The sequence below is a fragment of the Vespa velutina genome, chromosome 3, assembly GCF_912470025.1.
Source record: "Vespa velutina chromosome 3, iVesVel2.1, whole genome shotgun sequence".
Lineage (NCBI taxonomy): Eukaryota > Metazoa > Arthropoda > Insecta > Hymenoptera > Vespidae > Vespa > Vespa velutina.
The window spans coordinates 4,463,834-4,486,111 of record NC_062190.1 but is presented as its reverse complement, the minus strand read 5'-3'; the positions used below and the strand labels follow the sequence as shown (position 1 = coordinate 4,486,111).

Below are 22,278 nucleotides of genomic sequence, written 5' to 3'. Positions count from 1 at the left end.
TAACGCGTGATTCAGAAAAATAGAATTGATGGTTTAGAAATAGAAAAGTGGTTGAATTTTTTTTCATTAGCTATATATAAAAACTTCTCTTTAGCAATTCTTCGACTTATATTTGCAAGCCTGTTAAAATATGACACCCTATACGTATAATATATATTCATCTAAGGATTATATTGACTTTATTCTGCATGTATATAGAAACTTTTTATTTTTATTACATAGGATATGAACAGTTGACTAAATATACTATTGGACTTTACCGATAAACGGATTTGAAAACGGTACTGCCCAAGCATTGGGTATTACCCGATCGACACCTCAAGTTGCTTTATGACTAATATCATTTCCTTTATTTTCGATTAGTTTGAATTGTGTTAATATGCAAGTTAGATAAGTTACAAGAATTGATTTAAGAAGAAAGAAAGAGAGTGTGAGAGAGAGAGAGAGAGAGAGAGAGAGAGAGAGAGAGAAGAAACGTATAGTACAAAGTTCATTTTCCGACAGTGATAATGTTAATACTCTTACTGCTCGACGTTTCGAATTTTTTATCCATTTGTAAAATGTATAAAATGTTAACAATAAATAAAAAAAAATTTGTATTCTTGTCAAGTAATGAGATGATTGATACGTGTACTTACTTGAACAATTTATTTTTCTGTTTTATTTTTTTTTCTTTCTTTTTCTTTTTTCTTTTTTTTTTTTTTTTGTAATGATCGTCGATAAATTTGATTACAATATTAATATTCTTTGTTATTTATTCATTTATTCATTTATTCATTTATTTTTCTTTTTCTTTTATAGGAGCAACGAGAAAAGGAAAGAACGATCTCGTGATGCGGCAAGATGTCGACGAAGCAGAGAGACCGACATTTTTACTGAGCTCGCTGCTGCATTGCCGGTGTCTCAGGATCAGGCGGCTCATCTAGATAAAGCCAGCGTCATGAGACTTGCCATAGCTTATCTCAAAGTTCGAGCGGTCGTTGATTCCAGTGAGTTTCTTCCGTGTAAACTCTCTCTTATATCCAAATTATTTATAAATCTTTTATATATTTCTGTATAGAAAAAGAAGGATAGATGGAAAAATATCGATTGATATGTTGCTTCTTATATTTTCATCATTTTTTTTTTTTTTCATTTTTTTTTTTTCTTTTTTACTTTCAGTACCAGGCACAGTCGCAAAGACAGAAACGTCCGTGAAAATGGACGAATTATTTCCGGAAGCTTTGAATGGATTCATGCTGGTATTATCGAACGATGGAAATATGGTTTATCTATCGGAAAATGTTAGCGAATATCTCGGAGTATCGCAGGTACCTGCATATATGTATTCATTTGTAGTACATATCTTTTACATTTATAAAACGTATGAATGTATATGTCTATGGTATGTGTGTCCACGTGTACAACGCAGATCGAGGACGACGATCGTCGTCATTTTATTTTATATTCTATTGGTTTGGGTCGATAAACTCGCGTCATGCATGCAAATGGCTATCGATAACGTCAACGATAGATTTTCGATTCAATAGCATGCTTCTTATTATTCGGAATCTTACACACGTATGTGTTTGCATAATCGGTATCCTTATGAGATTTCTCTCTCTCTCTCTCTCTCTCTCTCTCTATATATATATATATATATATATATCTTTTTCTTTCTCTTTTCCTTTCTCTCTTTCTCTCTTTTTTACGTTCTCTTTTTTCTTATGTAGATGGATATGATGGGACAAAGTGTGTACGAATACAGCCACCCATGCGATCATGATGAGTTACGCGAGTGTCTTTCTTCGAAGCCTATCGAAGATAACGACAAACGCTCGTGCAGTTTTTTTCTCAGATTAAAGTGCACATTAACCAGTAAAGGAAGAAAAGTCAATTTAAAGAGCGCCTCTTACAAAGTACGGAAAGTTTTTCCAATCTCAAGAGATTTCAAAGGAATATCCTTTTTTTAATAAATGATCTAATAAAACCGATCTAATATTTCAGGTAATCCATTGTATTGGCCGTTTGACGAACATCCATGATTCCAATTCCAATTCCGTAAACGTTGAAAAAGAAAAGGATGCCTCCTCGGACAAGGATGAGATTGAACATGAGACTGGACCGTCTTTGATTCTCGTTGGGTGTCCTATACCACATCCTAGTAATATCGAGATACCTTTAGGACGTCAAACATTTTTATCGAAGTACAGCCTCAGCATGAAATTCACTTATGCCGATGAAAAGTAAGTCGATTTTATAGATATTCATTCTTAGATTGGATTAATATCTTCGATAGGATATAAACGAATTTCGATTTCTCCTTTTTTTTTTTTTTTTCTTTTTGTTTTCTTTGGACAGATTAGCGGAATATCTTGGTTGGGACAGCGAGGAATTGATGGGACAATCAGTTTTTGAGTTCCATCATGCTCTCGATAACTTGGCCCTCGACAAATCCTTCAAATCTCGTAAGTGGTATTCTTCGAAGTATACTTAATTTTACTTTTCGAGCAATAATTCATTGAGTATTCCAATAAATTCATTTTGGTTTTTATTGCATTCTCACATATTGATACCGCAACTAAAAAAAAAAAAAAAAAAAAAAAAAAAAAAAGAAACGTAGATTTTGTTACTTAGGAATTGTTATCTCCATTATTTGTTCAGAAAATCCTTTTTACTTAGGGTTATTGACTTCGAAGTAAAAATAGATATTCGCGATATAACTTTTTGTGGTCAGGGGTTGGCTCACACTAATCTTGAATGATCTATATTTTACGCAAAAGGCTTGACGGTTTACGTTCTCTCCTACCCTTCTGTAAAGAGGAGATAAAACGATTTTTCTCGGAAGGATGATGCTTTTTTTTTTGAATGCCAAGGATACATTTATTATGTATTATCCCAAAAATCATGTTAAATAGTACGACAAAGTTTATCGATAAATTTATTTATTGCTCGACTTAAGATCATTACTAATTATGAACATCCTTCGATCATTTATGACTATTAAATGTCACATCTGTTAATAATGTATCACTTAATACTTCATCGATAAATGTAAAAAATTTTACAATCCATACGTTAGTCAACACATTCTCACGTGCTTGCATCAAGAAAAATGTTGCCTACCGAAGGGGCTTAACAAATTTTTTTCTGATAGATGGCGTTTGTGATCATAATTATCGACCAAGTAAAGAGTGATGCCTATTTTTAGGCGGGATATTTAACATTTTTATAAATAATTACAAATTTATATAAATAATTTATTCAACATCACAGTGCATTTTGGAGATATTTATCCCTTACAAATTTTCATGATTTAGAATGTAGGAAAAAAATATTTTCCATTATCGATTAAAAATTATCATAGAATATCAGAGATAAGAGCAAAAGTAATAAAAAAATCATTAGAGTAAAATTAATAAACAGATTAGGATTTAAAAAGAATGCCATCAGTATTTCATCAGCCATGAATGCGCAGAACGTATACATCGAGAGCGTATATAAAGTGATAGCATCTTGTCGCCCAATCGTAGTCCTCGCAGGTTATTTCATCATTGCTGATCCTTTCTTCGTTACTGTTTCAGTCTTCAGCAAAGGACAGTGCGAAACAGTGGCCTACCGTTTCTTGGGCAAGAAGGGTGGGTACGCTTGGGTGGTCACACAAGCTACCCTTATTCACTGCTCTAAACAACATAAGCCGCTCTCCGTTGTCTGTGTGAATTACATCTTAAGGTAGGATCAATGATTTATAATGGAATTCTTTTTTTATTGTTCGTTTCTAATTTGATTTTGATCTTTGACCAATTCGCTGTTCCTTAATATTTCATGACGAGATATTACTTATTAATCCTTAAACCAGTACATATCCTTTAACATTTAGTTAATTTAATTATGTTAAAGCATGATATATCAATCTCATTACAAACATACAAATAAATTGAATTGAATTGAATTGAATTGAATTGATAACGATTTCTAAAAATTTCAAAGTGTTGTTAGATTACTTTTAGATCTTTTATTACATATATTTTGTTCAACTCGAGTTTATTTATTAAAAGAAAAGATTGATTTTTAAAAATATTCCCGGTAAATGGAAGATCTCTAATTCTGTCTCATCTAAATTTTATTCGATTCTTTTAAAATTTCATTCTCGTAGAGATTTGTTGCGTCATCGGAGGTATGCAAGGGTCAATAACCTTGTCCCGTTCGATGAGCTTGCATCATGTTGAATTCTTTGTGCTCTGAGCCATGATATTAGTTCTTCTAACTGAAAGGATGATCTTCATTCGTTATAATTATATAATTCGTTAAAATATTATAATTCGTAAATGAACGGGACACGAGTTTGAAGTTGGTTTTTTTTTTTTTTTTTTTTTTTTTTTTTTTTTTTTTTTTTTTTTTTGAAATTTCAACTTATTTCTATTTTCTTATCATCTTTTGTGAAATAGCTTTGGAATGTATTATGTGTCATGCTTGATACTGACGCAACGATTTCCAGGTAAGTGTATATCTTTTCTTTCAACAGTAGCACGATCATATGCATGCATGCGAATAAAAATTCTATCTTGGCTTTTATTTACAAAGGAACAGCGAAAATTGATCAATATTACTTTTTCTTTTTATTATTCTTCTTCTTTTTCCTGTTTTTTACCATCTTCCTCTTCCCTATTTTACTCTTTCCTCAAGTGTAATTTTCTCATTTCTTTCTATCCGGATGACACTTGGCTCGTCCGAAATGATCTTCTTTCTTTTACGAGGCAAGTACCATCCTGCAAATTGGACGACTCTAGATTGGAAGATATATTCTTTATCTCTCTTTTTTCTTTTTTTTTATTCTTCTGAACTAGAGAATGTATGGTCGTGTATACTTACAGTAGATAAGCTTCTATATAGTGATATCGTAAGTCTTATATCAAACCTCTAATACATTGTGTGACGAATCGTAATCGATCGTGAGTGCAACTTCAAATAAATGAATGAATGAATAAACGAACGAACGAACGAACGAATGAGAAACGAACAAACGAATGAACGAACGAATGAACGAAAAAGCGTATTTCAACCGTGTTTCTCGTATTTCCTATATATTTACTTATTTCTTAGATTTATAAGTGAACTTGAAAATTGAATGTTCGATCATTTTATTTATAATTTTTTTTTCTTTTTTTTTTCTTTTTCTTTTTTTTTTTTTTTTTGTTAATACGATAAAAAAAAAAAAGAAACATAAAGAACTTAAATCAAGACTTTTCACACGAGTTAGTCGTTTGCTTCGATAAAACGTATTACTACATAGTAGCAATGGGTGGAACAGAGAACGTAATAACTTTCACTATCGGAAAACAAATAAAACGAAGTCCCTCTCAGGGCACTCTTCCCCTGGCCTGTTTAATCTCCGCAATAGTTCCGGAATGTTACCCACCCTTTGCCAATGGTCTTCGTACTGCTATCACCACCACCACTACCATCAGCTCTACTATCACTACCAGAAATAGCAAGCTCTCTCTCTTTCTCTCTCTCTCTCTCTCTCTCTCTCTCTCTCTCTCTCTCTCTCTCTCTCTCTCTCTCTCTCTCGATCCTCTGAACATTTGGAGCATTACACGCGCCGGCGAAGTAGAGGACGTAGAACCTGGTGGCCCACATAAAACCGCCCCTTTCTGGCTACCCTCGTAGTCACATTCACCTCCTTGGATTCTCTTCTCTTTTCTCTTCTCCCTCTTTCGTGATGCTCGTTACGCGCGCGCGTATAAGATTCAAGGTTCACTTTACATTCTCTCTTTCTCTCTTTCTCTCTGCCTCTCCCTCTCTCTCCCTCCTTCTCTCTCTCCCTCTCTCTCCTTCTCTATCTTTTTCTCTCTTTTCTTCCCTCATCCTCACTCTTTTTCAAATGCTTCGTCTCATCCTCCATTTCTTTCTCATCCCTTGGTCGAGTAGAAGGTTTTACTCCTTACGATCTTACGTAAGATCGAAGCTATCCTTATAGCCATTGGAATTCAGCTGACGTCGCGAGAACTGTCAGATCCAAACTCTTTTTTTTCTTTCTTTTTCTCCCTTTGCTTCTTTTGTTTTCATCTTCCGATTTTATGTGCCTATAAATTTGACAATGGACTCCATAACTTTAAGTATTCTTCTTATTATCACTTTTATTTAATAATAAAATTATTGACGTAATTAATCTGAATTTATACGAGATCTTTAATATGTCTTTCAAATTTGTTACATAGATATACATAAAGATACTATATGTCTGTTGATTAACTTTGTGCATCAATATTTATGTGTGTTTTAGTCTAATCAGTTAAAAAAAAAATATATATATATATATATAATCTTCTATAATTTTCCAAACAAAAGATCGCGTTCGAGAAAAGTCTAAGTTCATTGAAAAGAATCTTTTTTACGATCACGTAACTGTCGCTATATTTACGAGACATAGATTAACATTTTCAAAAAACGTCCTTCGAAAGCTGAGAATGAGAGGTGGATTTTAAAGAGCTCGTGGTGGTGGTATTTTCTCTCTCCCTCCCTCTCTCTCTTTCTCCTTTTTGCACTCGAAGGAGGAGGACGCGCTTGCGTAGGAAGCTCCTCTCGTCCTGTCAACCGGAAGGCGGCTTTCCTCCTCTTCGTCGATATTTTCTACGCCAGTCGAGGAAACGTGCGACCTCGAACGAAAGTGAGAGCTACCATCTCTATCGTGGGTGAAAGTCACGGCTTTAGCTACATAAATTTTTTCTCCACTCGTCGTGCATTGATATTATTTTCTTCTTCTGTTTTTTTTCTTTTTTTTTTTTTTTGTTCCAATTTTGTTGTTATTGCTTTTCTTTTAAATAGATATCTTGTTGCATTGAAAGAAAAAAGGAAAGGAAAGGAAGAAAATTCTTCTCGATGGACGTGTTCGAATTAAGGAAATAAAATTCTAATCGAGTGATATATATTTAATTTGTGTGACGTATAGTATATCTCATTCGTACGTATAGATATTTCCATCGCAAACATGATTCTTAGTCTCTTCTTTTACATTGTTCTCTTTTAACGAGCAGGATGTAATTAACTTCCTTCTTAATCGTATTTTCTAGAGAACGTTCAAACACGTATCCATTCGTTTGTTTTTCTTAGAACGCCTTATCTGTATTTTTGTTGCTTTTAACGCCGTAATGTTTGTGCAAATTGATTTAATGGAATGTCTTCTTTTTATTTCTTTCTTTGCGACTGATAGAACATGAGATATGTATATATCTATTTACATGCTCGTCTAATAGTAATTAGAGCTGATCTAATCGAAGAAATTAACGATACGATATACGTATATACGTTGTATATGTATCCACATATATACATATATACATACATATATATATATATATATATATATATATTGTGTATGTATGTCCATTTATATGTATGATCATATTTATTAGTTTTCTTTTTCTGAATTGTAATCGAAGTACATCATTGGAAAAATATGAAACTTGAAACTTTGTCATCGATACATAACATTATCAATTCTCTGAACGACGATTGTAATATAAAGCTAAATAATTTCGCGTACATTTTCATAGAGTCGACTTGAAAAAAAGAAAATATAAGTTGAGAAAAATATAAAGGGCTGATATGACCTATATTATTTTATTATTTATTTTCTAATGTACACCTTCTAATCTAATAATTTTTATAAAGTTTGACGTTTTTACGTCGTTTAGTTATTATCGCAATGATACGTTAAGATCTTAACAGTAATAAAGCTTGATCGTCTTATACAGACTGATAAGAGAGAGAGAGAGAGAGAGAGAGAGAGAGAGAGAGAGAGAGAGAGAGAGAGAGAGAGAGAGAGAGAGAGAGAGAGAGAGAGAGAGAGAGAGAGAGAGAGAGAGAGAGAGAGAGCCAGTGATCGTCTTCGTTGAAATCGTAGAAATCGAGTTCATTTATAGCGCCAAGCCGATCGTAAGCTACATGCGAATGAATTTCTTTGGAACGCAGAGATACACGTACCTAGGTATGGATATATACATGGTGACGACGAAATACGATACTCGAATATCTCTCTCTCTCTCTCTCTCTCTCTCTCTCTCTCTCTCTCTCTTTGCCCTCTTTCTTTCTTTAGCAGAGTTACTTCCGTTCTCTCATAGTCAGATTTTATAGCAACTATATCTTGACAGTATGGCTCGGCTGCCTTCGCTGAATAGTACACGTAAATCTGCAACGAGCGTAACTTCCTGTCAGAAAGAGAAAAAAAATGCGGAGGGAGAGATCATCTCTCAGTCACTCTCTCTTTCTCTCTCTCCCTTTTTCGCTTTCTATCTCTTTCCTTCTCTTTCTCTGCGGATATATCGCATTGAGCGAAACCGATAAATGTGGGCGTGGGTCGCTGGAACGAGACAAGAGTTTGGCGGAAGTCGTGGCAAGTTGAACGACGTCGTTGGGGTACAAAGAAAGAAAATTAAAGAAATAAAAAATAAAGAGACACAGAGAGAGAGAGAGAGAGAGAGAGAGAGAGAGAGAGAGAAGAGAGAGAGAGAGAGATGATTTCCTTTCTTTGGATGTTTTTTTTTTGATCGAAAAATTCTTCTCTAAAGTACGTAGGTTTCACGTAACGACTATACTTCTCGATCTTAAAATTTTATATTGAGAGATCTTAGTACTTATTGTAGCTAAATTTGGATTATGCATCACATTTTCTTCGTGAGAATCTAACGAAATTTGTGTTGGTTAACGTAAGCAAAGACGACGACGACTACGATTATATGCAGTCGTGTCTCTCTCAAAATAAACAACGGCCTTTAATATCGGCCGGTGCACGTTATATCGTTGTTTGTAGTTTTGATCTCGACCAGATTACCAACATTACAACCATGAGTTGATGTCTTTTTTGTTTTTTTTTTTTTTTGTTTTTTTTTTTCAATAATTTTTGCATCGCATTTAACATTAGTCGATCATTTTAATGACTGAACATTATCATTCATTATTTATTTATTTTTTATTTTTTCTTATTTGGATGAAAAAGAAAAAAAAAAAGAAGCTATTTTGCCCGAAACGAAGATATTCAATTTGGAGTGATATTGGCGCGCTTTATTTCAAACTCTCGGCGTGTCGTAGTCGAACGCGGTCGAACTATACCGAATCCTGACGAATCGAAACATAGCTATCTTTGCGCGAAAGCGAGAGTCGTGGATGAGCGACCTTGAGATCTTAACCAGATTCGTTGCATAAGGATCCGTCGCATAAACGTGTAGGATATCATCAAAGATAAAGACAGAAAAAGAGTTAAAGGAAGATGAGGCGTATAGGAATTGAACGGTACAATATCCGATTCGAGTATAATATCTCTTTTAATTAACATAAATTTTCGTTGATCGATCGTTTTTACATTGTAATTATATTTCCTGCCATTTTTTGTTTTATTTATTCATTTTTTTTTTTTTTTTTTTTTTTTTTTTTTTCCACTATCATCGATACAACGATAATTTGTGAATTTTTTTTTTTATTTTTTTTATTTTTTTTTTATTTGTTTTTTTTTTTATAATAAGATCCTTAACGAAATTTGTAAATTAAAAATTTTTTAATGTTCCGTTTTATTGTTCGTTTCGTTTTAAGATTCGCGTCAGGAAGAGTTCGGCGCCGTTTGCGTGCACGTTCTTAGAATAGTTTCGTCGATGTTTATCGTTCATGAGACTGTCAGTCGAATTCAGTGCATTCCACGATGCTTGTGTATGTCGGTCAATGACGATCGCTGGCCGACGTTAAGAGAAAGGCACGTGTTAGCTATTCGGCAGCTGTTAAAAAACCTTTCGAATGTCAATTTTAGTTTGGCAATATAAAGTTCACTTCATTTTTTCCACTTGAATTCTCCTTCAATTTCTAACGTGTCTCGTTTCGAGTGAATTGAAGATTAAAAAAAAAAAAAAAGAAAAAAGAAAGGGAGGGGGGGAGAAAAAAAGGAAAAAGAAAAAGAAAAACGAAAGAAAAAGGAAATAATACAGATAAGAAAGTACCCATCGAATATTCTAGACTTCAAAGTTATTTTTTTTCTCTTTTCTCTTTTTTTCCTATCATATTTTTTTTTTTTCTTTTTCTTTTTTCGACTAGAAAACTTTGACCCGAAACTGTCATCTCGAACTTCTCATCTTGAAATCAGTTCACCTGTCGGATCTTGGCATGTCATGGATAAGAAAATTTTTTTCTAAATATACTGATTGAGATCCAGATTTTTTTTTTTATCATTTCCTGTCTTCTTCAAACTATTCGTCTAATCTTTCCGTTAGGAGTTTTAGATATCGAGTTTAACGATAGGAGTTATAGATATCGAGTTTACCGATGGAGTTTATAGCTGTAAACCGCCAAGGTTGATCAGTCAATAATCAGTCCTAGCTTAGAGAAACTAGAAGAAAAGAAAAAAAGAATTAATTTTCATGAATTATTTTTTAATTTATACAGCTCGCAATAAATATAGATCGTTTCGACTATTATTCTATTCGAGGATCTCACACGACTTCCTTCGCGACTTCTTCATTTTATTTTTATCATGAAGATGAGTTCCGTATCGCTAATCGATCGTAATTCAAGTGCTCGCGACCTACACGTACATTACATTCACTTATAATGGTATGTTTGTGTACGGAATCTTCCATTTCGCTCGATTGAATAAGCTGAAAACTTTAAAAAGTTAACTAAACAATTTTTTTTAATGAATATACGAACATCTAACAAGAACATTAGACAACGTTGTCTATTAGAACATATCTAAAGATCGGTTTTATTTCTTTTTTTTATGAATGATAGATTAAAGATGCATTTAAATCAATGAAAATGAGGTATTTTATATATTATACACAATCATCGAAAGAAATTCTACAGAACATCCTAATTTTCTTGAACGAATTGCAACTTTATCAATTTTTATCAAAGAAAATAAAAACGTTTACAGTGCATTCTTTAATCAATGCAATAAGGATAATGAATAATAAATAAAATCAAACATTTGTTTCAGTAAATTAAAAGTCGACTCTTTTTTCGAATCATTCTTGATTTTGATATTTGTAAGCCAGCTTAAATATTTTCTATTTAATAAGATCTCATATAACCGATAGTTCATTTAATCGTTTCTTCTTCTTTTTTTTTTTTTTCTCTTATATCATTAATTCTCCGTTCTTTCTCAATGATTCATGAGTATAATCGATTTCAACTGACGGCGCTCGTAAAAATAAAAAGAACGTTAGCTTTTAGATTGTCACGAAAGATCATTAACACATTGACTGAACGAGTTAATTTAACATAAATCTTTATATTCGAATGAAATCATAAGTGAGATTAGACGAAACTTGAGAATATTTTTTATAATTGATGTTATTAGAACGAAGAGTGTAGGTCATCAACGACATCAGTCGAGCATTTAGAACACTTTGACACAATCTATTGCTCTGATTTTGTTTGTTACAATAACAGAGAGAGAGAGAAAGAGAGAGAGAGAGAGAGAGAGAGAGAGAGAGAGAGAGAGAGAGAGAGAGAGAGAGAGAGAGAGAAAGGGAAAAAGAGATCGATTGCCAAGTACGTACATACGTAGAAGTCGATCGTGATCATTTCACGCCCTTGTTTCTTTATCGAGTATCATCGTACTCCGTGTGATCTCAACGTGATATGATCGTGACCATCGAATATTGAAATAAAATATCTTCCTCTGATAGAGATTTTTTTTCGATTTTTTGCCGATCCGATGTTCTCTCTCTCTCTTTCTCTCTCTCTCTCTCTCTCTCTCTCTCTCTCTTTCGTGTATATTTTTAAGTTTGCGACTTTGCAATTGTAATGATTTAACATAAAGTTTTTTTTCGATTCGCTGGTGTTACGTTCAAGATGGAGAAAGAGTAGAATGCTATTGAGAAATACGTCGTCAGGTGAAACAAACAAATAGGACTTCTTTTTAGAATCGATGAGAGAAACAGAGAGACAGAGACATTTTTAAAACTTGTATTTACGATCCCTATGGAATCATCATGAGAGGAGAGGGCAAAAAAGAGGACGTCGAACCAAAAACACAAAGATAATGCCACGAGAAGTTACGGAAAACGTATGCGGAGAGTGAGAAGGATATATTTTTGTATCGGCTCCTAGCTAGACGGGGGAAGTGTTCATAGTGCCTTCTTCCTATATTTTGCTCTCTTTCCATTTGTAGAGGGCGACGCCCCTTCTCCCATTCTATCACATCGATTCATTTTCGTCGTTTTTCTTTAGATCGTTGCGCGTGTGCTTTGAAAGCACCGGTGACGTCATCGGCCCGCTACATATGAATCTCGTTTAATACATACGCCTGTATCTTTCCGGGATAAAGAATTTATAAACATTTTAATATGTTTCGTCATTTGATTTTTGATAGTTAATTTATTTTGTCGGACAGATGAATTAACATATAGAAATATTTATAAAATTTTTAAGATCTTGTAAATTGATTGCTCGATTCTTCGCTTATGAATAATTTATATAAATTCATATATAAAAAGTGGACGATGAAGTATCCAAAGTACAATACTTTTCTCGCAGCTACGAACAAATTCTTTTTTTTCTTTTTTTTTCTGCGCGAAATTTTAATTAACAAATTCTTCACAAAATTTTTACCAATGCAACGTAATAATTTCGATCGTTGTTGTAAAAAAAAAAAAAAAAAAAAAAAAAAAAAAAAAAAAAAAAAAAAAAAAAAAAAAAAAAAAAAATTGATGTCCTCGTGATCAAAAATACGCGCCTGTCGTTAACGTAGAAAGAATGACTGCTGCAACGGCGGATACAGCCAACTCCATCGACGATGTTCGTACTTACTTATATCGTAAGATAGAAACGGAACGAGAATGAGAGCGAGAGAGAAAGAAAGATTGAAGGGGAGAGAGAGAGAGAGGGAGAGAGAGAGAGAGAGAGAGAGAGAGAGAGAAACACGCATAGAAGCGCGTGCCGCCACGTAGTGGAGTGGAAGTGGATTTTATTCGGTGGAAGTGGTAGTGGCGCGATGCGTGCGTCTCTCGCGGAGGCAAGTGCCCAGTGCCACTGCCAGAGACGCGCGGTTTCGAACGTATTAACTTTTACTCTCGTAGAAGAAAAAAAACGGGATAGAGATAATAAACAAGAATAAAAAAAAAAAAAAAAAAAAAAAAAAAAAAAAAAAGAGAGAGAAAAAAAATCAAGATATACCATTCTTGTCTCTCAACGACGACAATAATTTTCACCAATTAGGAAGGTCTCTTTTTTTTTTTTTTTTTTTTTTTTTTTTTGTTTATAAATTAAGTGCCAATTCATCTACGACGAATTAGTAAATCGCAATAATGTGCTCATTCCTCGCGATGTCATTCGCTTTTGGCATTAATAGATGTTCTTGGATGGATTGGTTATAAAAACAATTGAAAACTTTATTAAATTTCGATGAAGAAATTTCGCGTGTGTTACAACGAGAAAATTTCGTTTCGTCTAATCTCGCTGAAACGACGACGAAATCTCTCTTCGTCGTACGTTGGATGAGAGGAGGAAGGCAAAAGGAGGAAGAAAAGACGGTGGTGGTGGTGGTGGTGGTAGATGAGGAGAAGAAGGTGGAGAAGTTGGAAGAGGAGCAAGTGGTGGATAAGAAAGGTGGAGGTGGACAGGGTGGTGAAGAAAAAGGAGGGACGGATTTTATATCTACGAGGTGTTCCTTCTTGTCGTGATTACGTAACGGACGTTAGTGCTAAATCGAAAGACAAGCGAGGAACGATGAACTCCTCTTCGGAGGGGAGGCAAACTTTTGCGCGAGATGTGTGCGAACGTATAACTCTCTGCTCCTCGTGATCTCGAGACGACGGGTACTACGATATTATTGCTAGCCTCGCTCTGACGTTCGAGATATAGAACGAATGAGAGAGAAATAGATATATATATATATATATATATATATATATATATAGATAGATAGATAGATAGATATATAGATAGATGATAGATAGATAGAAAGATTAATACAGGGTAGACTGATAAAAAGTGTGAGAGAAAAGAAGAGAGCGTTTTTCGTAAGTGAAACGTTTCCTTTTTTTATTTTATTATATATATATATATATATATATATATATATATATATATATATATATATAATAAATAAATAAATATGTAACACACACATACACACACAAACACACATAATCTCCTATCTATTTTTTGTTAAGTTAAAATGACGCAAAACGAATCGAATTTGTATCGATCGTAATTGATTGACCTACGTACATATACAAGTATATATACATGCATAAATACATACATACAAACATATATTACGTCGATTATCACAAATTACATCTATACTTGCTTTAACACGAAAAATACAAATAATCTCGTTGTCGTTACTCGATCCATCCAACCTCATTAATTTTCCTCCTTCCGTTAGTACGCCAATTTTTATTATCTACCCGCAAGATAATGAAGTGCTTGTTATGTCATCGCCTTTCTGTTTTCCTTTCCAACGAACGCGCACGCGCTCACGCGTTTCACACATTTATTTACTCGTCATATTTACGACCAACCAACCGATCTTCGTGTATTGGACGGATGACAAAGTTTTGAGAGACAAACGAATTCGATTAACGAGGAGATAATAAAGGTGGGAGAGAAAAAGAGAAGGAGGGTTGGGAGAGAGAGAGAGAGAGAGAGAGAGAGAGAGAGAGAGAGAGAGGATGAAAGGGAGGAGAGAAAAGGAGAGAGAGAGAGTACTATTGATTCATTTCGATTTAGCTTTCACAATAGAGCTGTTTCATAACTTCTTCATTTATCTTTTACGATTGATAGATATGTAAACCACTTTATACGTACAGTGAAGATTAATATTTAATTTATATTAAATGTTTTCGATTATTTCATTAGATTTTGTGTCGTCGTAAATTATTTTTCATCTTAAATTTCATAATCTCAATTACGATGGTCGATAGTAATATTTAATAATTTTTATAATAATAAAATATATGCAAGGAAAAAATATATATATTTTTTTGTTCTTTTTTGTTTCAATGAAATGATAAAATAATAAAGATAATTTGTTATACATTTGGAGGGAAACGATTAGAAATTGTTTGTTGAACGCGATAAAATGAAGTTTTTATCTGAAAACTGTATGAGGAAATGTTTGATAAAAAATGATGAACTTTCTCGTTCATGAAATCAGTCTATGTTGATTATTACGAATAGATCGGTCGATTACTATCGATAGATCATTAGAATTATCACGAAGTGACATAGTTTCAGTCACGAAGTTTTTGCACGTGCGACGAAAGTAGTCTTGCTTCTTTGTAAACGATGATATCGTTAGTGTAAAATGTACATATCGCGTAAGTCAATTCTTTGCCAAGGAAATGATAGCTTCCGTCTTGCAGACGTAATATTTACGAGTTAACTCCCACGTTCTCATGCTTTTTCAGCAAGAATCTTTCCATAATTATTACGCTGTTATTTATATCAAATCCTTGTTGAAATTGTTTACAAAACAAGTTTTGTTTTGTTTACAAAACAAGAAATTAATCGAGGTGAAAAAAAAATATCGCGAAGTAGTATCAGAGGATTGTTACATATATTTTATATTATTATTGATTTAATTTAGTCGGCAAACGATTTTTCATATTTTCATATTTTCATATTTTTCATATGTTTTAATTATCGTTTTCATATTCTTTAAATTTCATTTGAAAGATCATTTTTGAAGATTTAAAACATTTGATAGTTTCATAAAGAGTTCAACGACCTACGTGGATCCTAAAATTGACGTTCGAGGGCAAAGGAAAAAAGAAAAGAAAAGAACATGTAGTACTATTGGAGGGTTTAAAAGATGTCGAGGAGAGGGTAGATCCCACGTGCTTGATTGCACAAGTAACTCGGCCGTCACTCTATTTTTACCAATACCGGCCGCATATTTATCCTACACCTAACGCTAGCGAATCTAATACCAACACGAGAGAGAAAGAGAAAGATTCTCGAGAGACTTTTGCCTTCTTGAATCTCCTCTCTTCCTTTCATCGACGTGAGAATTTTTCATCATAGTAACTTTTCGTACGACTTCGAAGTCGTAGGTTTTTTTATATATATATATTTATTTTTTTTCTTTTTTTTTTGAATAGATATAACAGTAAACTGTAAAGTATGATTTCTACTAGCTTTTTGTGTTATTTAATTTTTTTTGTTATTTCTCTGTTTTTTTTCTTCTTTTTTTTTTTCCATTGATCGTCGTCTATCTTTCACAAAACGAGTTTTTATTATATTCCTTCGTAAATCCCTTCTTACTCGTAAATGTAAATGAATTTATCATTATAAATTTTTTCCCCTTCTTTTTTCCCACTCTTCCTCCCCCTTCCTCCTTTCCAACTTAAAAACTGCCAAGATTCTTCACACCGGAATAATTATTTGTAATTATAAAATAAATTTGTAAATGAATTCAAATTGAAATGAAAACTTCTGAATAATATATGCACGAACGAGCAAACGCAAATGTCAGTCGATTAAATCGCTCCTTAAAAGGTAATATGTACACGAATTCTCGTGATCAGTAGTAATATTGTCGATTGTTTTAAAAAGAAAAAGAAGAAGAACAGTAAGAAAAAGAGAAAAAAAGAAAAAAAAAAAAAGAGAAACGGAGAATATAAAAATTGTTAGAGGAATGAGAGGTTCGCGCTTTGATGACGTTCTTAAGTCGATTCATTAGGAGGAGGATTCTTGCGAAAGCGAGAATGCTAATAAGTAAATACGGAATGACAAGTTAGCATAACCCTTTAACGTCAGGATCAAGAACGTCTGAATCATTTTCTTTTTCGTAATTGCTAGTTTAAATGTACATTAATTCAAACGAAATTACTGAGAAATTAAATGGACATAAAATGATATAAATGATACAAATTAAAGAGAAACCGTTCGTTAATTTGAAGATCGGTTAAATGATGATAATAATAATAATTAAATTAAATTAAATAAAAGACGGTAAAAGAGAAAAATTTTGAAATCGTATCATGATCTGTCTTTTATAAAGCGAAATGCGTATCATAAATATGTATCGTCGATGAGATTTTATTAGTTCATTGATTATTATCGAAATAGTCACGGCGAATCGATAATACGATCTATAGACATATATGTATGTGCGTGCGTGTGCGTGTGTGTGTACAATACATATTAGTATACGTACATGTTGAACGATGGTAGAATAGTAAATCGGTCTTTTATCGATGATTATCGTTTTCGGATTATGTGAGACTAATCATTCCTCGTATTACACGTCGTTATGCGATTGATCGATCATGTTTGCAGCCATTGATATAAAATATGAAGAATCAAGTGTTCGTTTGAAGTTAGAGAAAATTTAGATATTTGCAAATAAGATTTTCTTATATGTTTTTAAATAGAATTATTTATTCCTTTCTATTTTGAGAACTTTTCGAAATAACCGATAAGTTCGTAGATGTGATTAGAAAAGAAAAATATTGACTGGCTATCTTTAAGAGAGGATGTTTTCCAACTTCTCGAGCGAATATAATAAGTCTCTTTTAACTTATTTTTTTTTTTTTTTCTATAAACAACAAACATAAATTTAAATTAAATTTGAATTAATATTTAGTTGAAAATATATTTAAAAAGAAAGAAAGAAAGAAAGAAAAAAAAATATATGTGTGTGTGTGTGTGTGTGCGCGTGTGTGAGATGCACATATTCGCAAAGAAAATGCAAATAGCCTAAAAAGGAATGATTTCAAACGCATTAGAATTTTCTCTTTCTCTCTCTTCTCTTTTTCTATTTGATAAAGATGACTCGTAATCATGAACGTTTTCGCTAGAGACACGCAACGGGAGGCTGTCTAACGTCCGGAACAAGTATACAACGTGGACATGTAATATATTACGGGGGCACTCGCACAATGCCACGGTATATAGTTTAAAAGTATAGTACGTACATATATACATATATACATACTACTTACGTACATGCGCATACGTGATTTTTGCATGCGTCGTTTCACACGTACGCGCACACATTTGGGGCCCCGCTGGTTAATTTAAGGCTATTACCGAGCCGTTGTGACTGGTTACAGGCAGTTAGCGTTCGCTCCGTAAACGCTACGATACGCTTGGCGTTTGGCGAACTTTGACGATCGAATCTTAGCAAAGTTCTTTGCTATACATTCTCTCTCTCTCTCTCTCTCTCTCTCTCTCTCTCTCTCTCTTTCTCTCTCTCTCTTTCTCTTTCTCTTTTTCTCTCTCTGTTTCTTCTTTTTCCTTTCTCTTTCTATTTCTAGTTTCTTATTTATATAATAAAAATGAAGAATTTCAAAAAAACACGCTAATCCGAAATCTTTAAAAATTCAATCATTTTTCTTGTTGATTTTTGTTTTCGGGATAATAGATGATAGATAAAATAATATCGAATCGAATACTCGATACTATATACATTTCGCAAGGCATAAATTCAACGCTTGATTTTATTTATATATATGTATGTATGTATGTATGTATGTATGTATGTATGTATGTATGTATGTATGTATGTATGTATGTTTGTATGTACGTGCATATGTATACGTCAGAGATCAGTAACGTCGATCGATCGAAGCCACGACGGCCTTAAAGTTGAGGCCTCGACCCTCCTCGATAACCCCGCTCGTGCTATTTCAAATCGTACGGCATTCGCCTCGCAATCCGGATTGAATTAAGGCCGATCGCCTACCAGATACGCGTGCTTCTTACGCTTTCAATGGATCTTCGTTACGAAATGTTTTTTATTTTTCGTTTTCGTTTTCGACAATATCAAAAAAAAAAAAAAAAAAAAAAGAAAAAAGAAAAAAAAAAGAGAGAAAATGAAAAACACAGAATTTATTTTCTTGTTTTATTTACGTATTTATTTATTTTTTACTTTTTTTTTTTTTTTTTTTTTTCCGTTAGATTTAACAAATATGTAATTATATAAATATCGTTACAAAAATATTAGTCTAGCTATAAATTTTCTTAATGACCTAATAAATGTAAGAATTTATTATGTGATAAGATTCTCTCTATCACATTCTCTTTCTTTTGACGATCACACGTCGTCACGTTTATTGCAGTTTCTTTCCTATGATCTAGTAAATAATATTTCTCATTTTTGAGATCAGATCAAAACCTCTAGGGGCCATAGTACATACATATACAAGCAATAAAGGAAAAGACAGAGATTAATAAAATTGATTAGTATGTATTCAATCGAAGAATAACTATTTCGAAAAAAAAAGAAAAAGAAAATTTTTAAATCTTAATATGGAAATGATGATGAGTGCATCGTACGATATCTTCCCCCTCCCCCCTCTTTATCTGTCTTTCTCTATATATGCTTTAACTTCGCGTAGACTATCTAAATCACCGAACTGATCTTTTCCTCTTACGTCAAGTTGATGTTACACACTGATGGGTTCTTTTATTAGAAAATTGCTACCGCGGGTTGGGTGTGCGCACTAGTACATACCTGAACCGAGTCTCTTTTGAATTCTATTTTCGATTGGCGTAGAAGGTGTTTTGAAGTTCTGAGAAAGAAGGAGAGAAAGAGAGATAAACAAAATAAATAAATTTACAGATAAAAAAAAAAAAAGATACATTGTAGTATGGTAATTAGATTGATTATAATTTTTCATTTTAGAATATACAAAGTAAGTTTGAAAAATTCTTAAAGCATCTTAACATTTTAGATTTCATTAACTTTTATTAGCATGTTTATATAACTATTATCTTTGAAGTTGATCTTTTTTTCTAATATAATTCGATAAAATGATTAGTAAAAGTTGTTTAATATTTTCTATGTATTTCTTTTTCAAGACGAGGAAAAAAATTTCTACGTACATTTCTTCGTACATTTCTTCGTACATCTTAAAAAAGAAAAGATTTCGCGATTTGAAAAAATTTAAGATAAAATATCTTTTCCACTATGCTAATTTTCTTCGATTTTTGAAAACTATAAAAAAAATCATATTCCTTGGCAAATGCGATACGATATCATGAGATATCGGTATCCTCCGATCTTAAGAGGAACATAAGGTCAGCATCGGAACGTGGATTGGTAATTCTGATTTCAGCGGAGTCGAGTGCGAGGATGAGGTCTATAGTGTGCGCCAGCTCGTTGCTCGTGACTCCGAGAAGACGGTGAAATCGGAGCCTCTACAGAAAGTCGTCATTGTCGAGACACCGCCATTGGAGTCGACAACTCTGGAAGTTTCACCGAAATCAGAGATATTACAGAACGTTGAGAACGTTGTTTCTACGATAGTGCCGTTGCAAGAACAAAATCGTAACGACAGACCACAAGCGGTAACAGCTTCGATATTCCGATCAGCTGCATCTGTATCGAATCAGGAGACAAAGAAAGAAAGTGATAAACTTTACGAAGGAAATTCAAAAAAGCCAACAGTTTCTGGAAAATCATCTTTCCCTGTGTTAGCTCCGAAAACAACTCCCGAAGAAGTTCCACTCAAGGAGAACGATCAACCAAAGAAACGCCGACAATCTGGACGTACAGAATTTATCTTCCAGGTAGCTAACAATAAAAGAAGGAGAGAGAGAGAGAGAGAGAGAGAGAGAGAGAGAGAGAGAGAGAGAGAGAGAGAGAGAGAGAGAGAGAGAGAGAGAAAGAAAGAGAGTGAATGAGTGAGAGAAAGAGAGAGAAAAAGAGAATTTTTTTTCGTTTCGGGGAGTACTTAAAACATACTGATTCACGTTTTTTAGGGTAAACCTGCATTGGAATACGATTTCGACGCCACTATACGTCGTGATCGTCCGCTGGCGGTCACTAGACAACTCTTTGCTCCTCTTTCATCGACTACTAATCAGCAACAGCAAGAACTACAACAGCAAGTGTCTTGCAGGCCGCCACCTCAAACGGCAACCGCGAGTATATTCGCGCCTCGTACCGAGGACATGAACAAGGGTTTTTTGACTTTCAGCGAGGATCAGCCAGGTCTTACCAGTGGGTATCTTTTATTGTCACGGTTCTCATCTTTGCTCTTTCCTCTCTTTTTTTTTTTTTTTTTTTTTTTTTTATGATAGGATAAAAGAAAGTACACAAAAATGCGTGCTAACGTGCTAAGAGATGGGGAAAAAAAAAGTTGTGAATCGAGTAGAAAATTGTGGATCGATAGATTACTAGACTGATAAGAGTAAAGTCACGCGAGAATATCCTACGAAAAGATAAGATAACCAATCGTTTTGGAACATAGAGAAATTTGGTGATCTGACTCCCTAAAAGTAAAGATATTTATATCTAAAGGAAAAACGAGAGGAAAGAGATTGGAGTTAGATAAGAACGATGACACGTATGATCTATGAAATTTTTCAGTGCTAAAGGACGAGCCGGAGGACTTAACACATCTCGCCCCAACTCCTGGCGATGTTTGTGTACCACTCGAAGATACACCCTTCTTGTCAGACATGTTGGATGAATTCATTCTTAGCAATGATAATTATTATCCTTTATTGAGTCCCGGCGTTCCATTGTCGTCCGAATTGCGTGGCACGGATCTTGGTGAAACTCTAAAGGACACTGATCTTGTTGATAATACGAGGAACAAATGTCTTGGGGATTCTTTAGCTGATAGCGATCCTTTTATGTATGGTGATTCACCGGCCAGTCCATGCAGTATCGATCCAAATTCAGTATCACCTTCACTTTCAAAATATCGTCAGGCAAGTACATCGTCGAGATGTACTACACAATGATTTATTGTTGTTGTTTTATTTATTTATTGTTACAATAAAAATGATTGACTTTGTTTTTAGAGCCCTGAGCGAAGTGTTGATTCTCTTGGTAGTCCTACAGGAGGTAGTGGTGGAGAAGGATTCTCGGAAGACGAGATGTTGATGCTTGGTATAAGTGATAGTACAGTGGACGATGAACTGGCTCTTAGAGCTCCGTATATACCTATGTCTGATCAAGATGAGGCATTGGATCTTTTGATAAGCAACGACATGGTCATGTGGGGTGCATCACAGTCCGTTGAGAAATCATCCAAATGGTGCTTATTTTTTTCGTCTTCTTTTTTTTTTCTAAATTTTGAAGATGGTTAGGATGATCATATGTTCTGCCTACAGGCTAGTCGAGGATCGAGATCAACGGGACGTTGATTCCAGTTTAGCACAATTGCTTAGAACTGATCAAGCTGTTGCTCGCAGATACAACGATCATGGAGGAGGTTTGGTTAATCCGGTACAGGTGTTAGGTCAAATACCTAGGAAAAGTAAGAGCCAAGATCTCTGAGGATTCTATTGAAGAAAAATATAAAAGCAAATTAAGAAATTAATTATCGATTTTTTCCCTTGCAG

General features: G+C 33.7%; 1 protein-coding gene and 1 long non-coding RNA gene across 4 annotated transcripts in view; both read left to right on the top strand.

Moving 5' to 3' along the window:
* LOC124948129 (protein similar-like) overlaps positions 1–22,278 on the top strand; it is a 38,409-nt gene that overhangs the window by 11,354 nt on the left and 4,777 nt on the right. For all 3 annotated transcript variants that reach the window (XM_047491298.1, XM_047491296.1, XM_047491295.1), the window contains exons 2-12: positions 802–989; positions 1,162–1,310; positions 1,713–1,898; positions 1,987–2,225; positions 2,341–2,447; positions 3,564–3,711; positions 20,040–20,493; positions 20,686–20,926; positions 21,296–21,642; positions 21,736–21,971; positions 22,048–22,193. In XM_047491298.1, the coding sequence (XP_047347254.1) occupies positions 802–989; positions 1,162–1,310; positions 1,713–1,898; positions 1,987–2,225; positions 2,341–2,447; positions 3,564–3,711; positions 20,040–20,493; positions 20,686–20,926; positions 21,296–21,642; positions 21,736–21,971; positions 22,048–22,193 (2,441 nt within the window). The remainder of the gene's footprint in view (positions 1–801; positions 990–1,161; positions 1,311–1,712; positions 1,899–1,986; positions 2,226–2,340; positions 2,448–3,563; positions 3,712–20,039; positions 20,494–20,685; positions 20,927–21,295; positions 21,643–21,735; positions 21,972–22,047; positions 22,194–22,278) is intronic.
* LOC124948130 lies at positions 13,196–19,578 on the top strand. Its single transcript, XR_007100607.1, has 3 exons — positions 13,196–13,784; positions 13,887–13,988; positions 19,544–19,578. It is a non-coding gene; the product is annotated as an uncharacterized LOC124948130 (long non-coding RNA).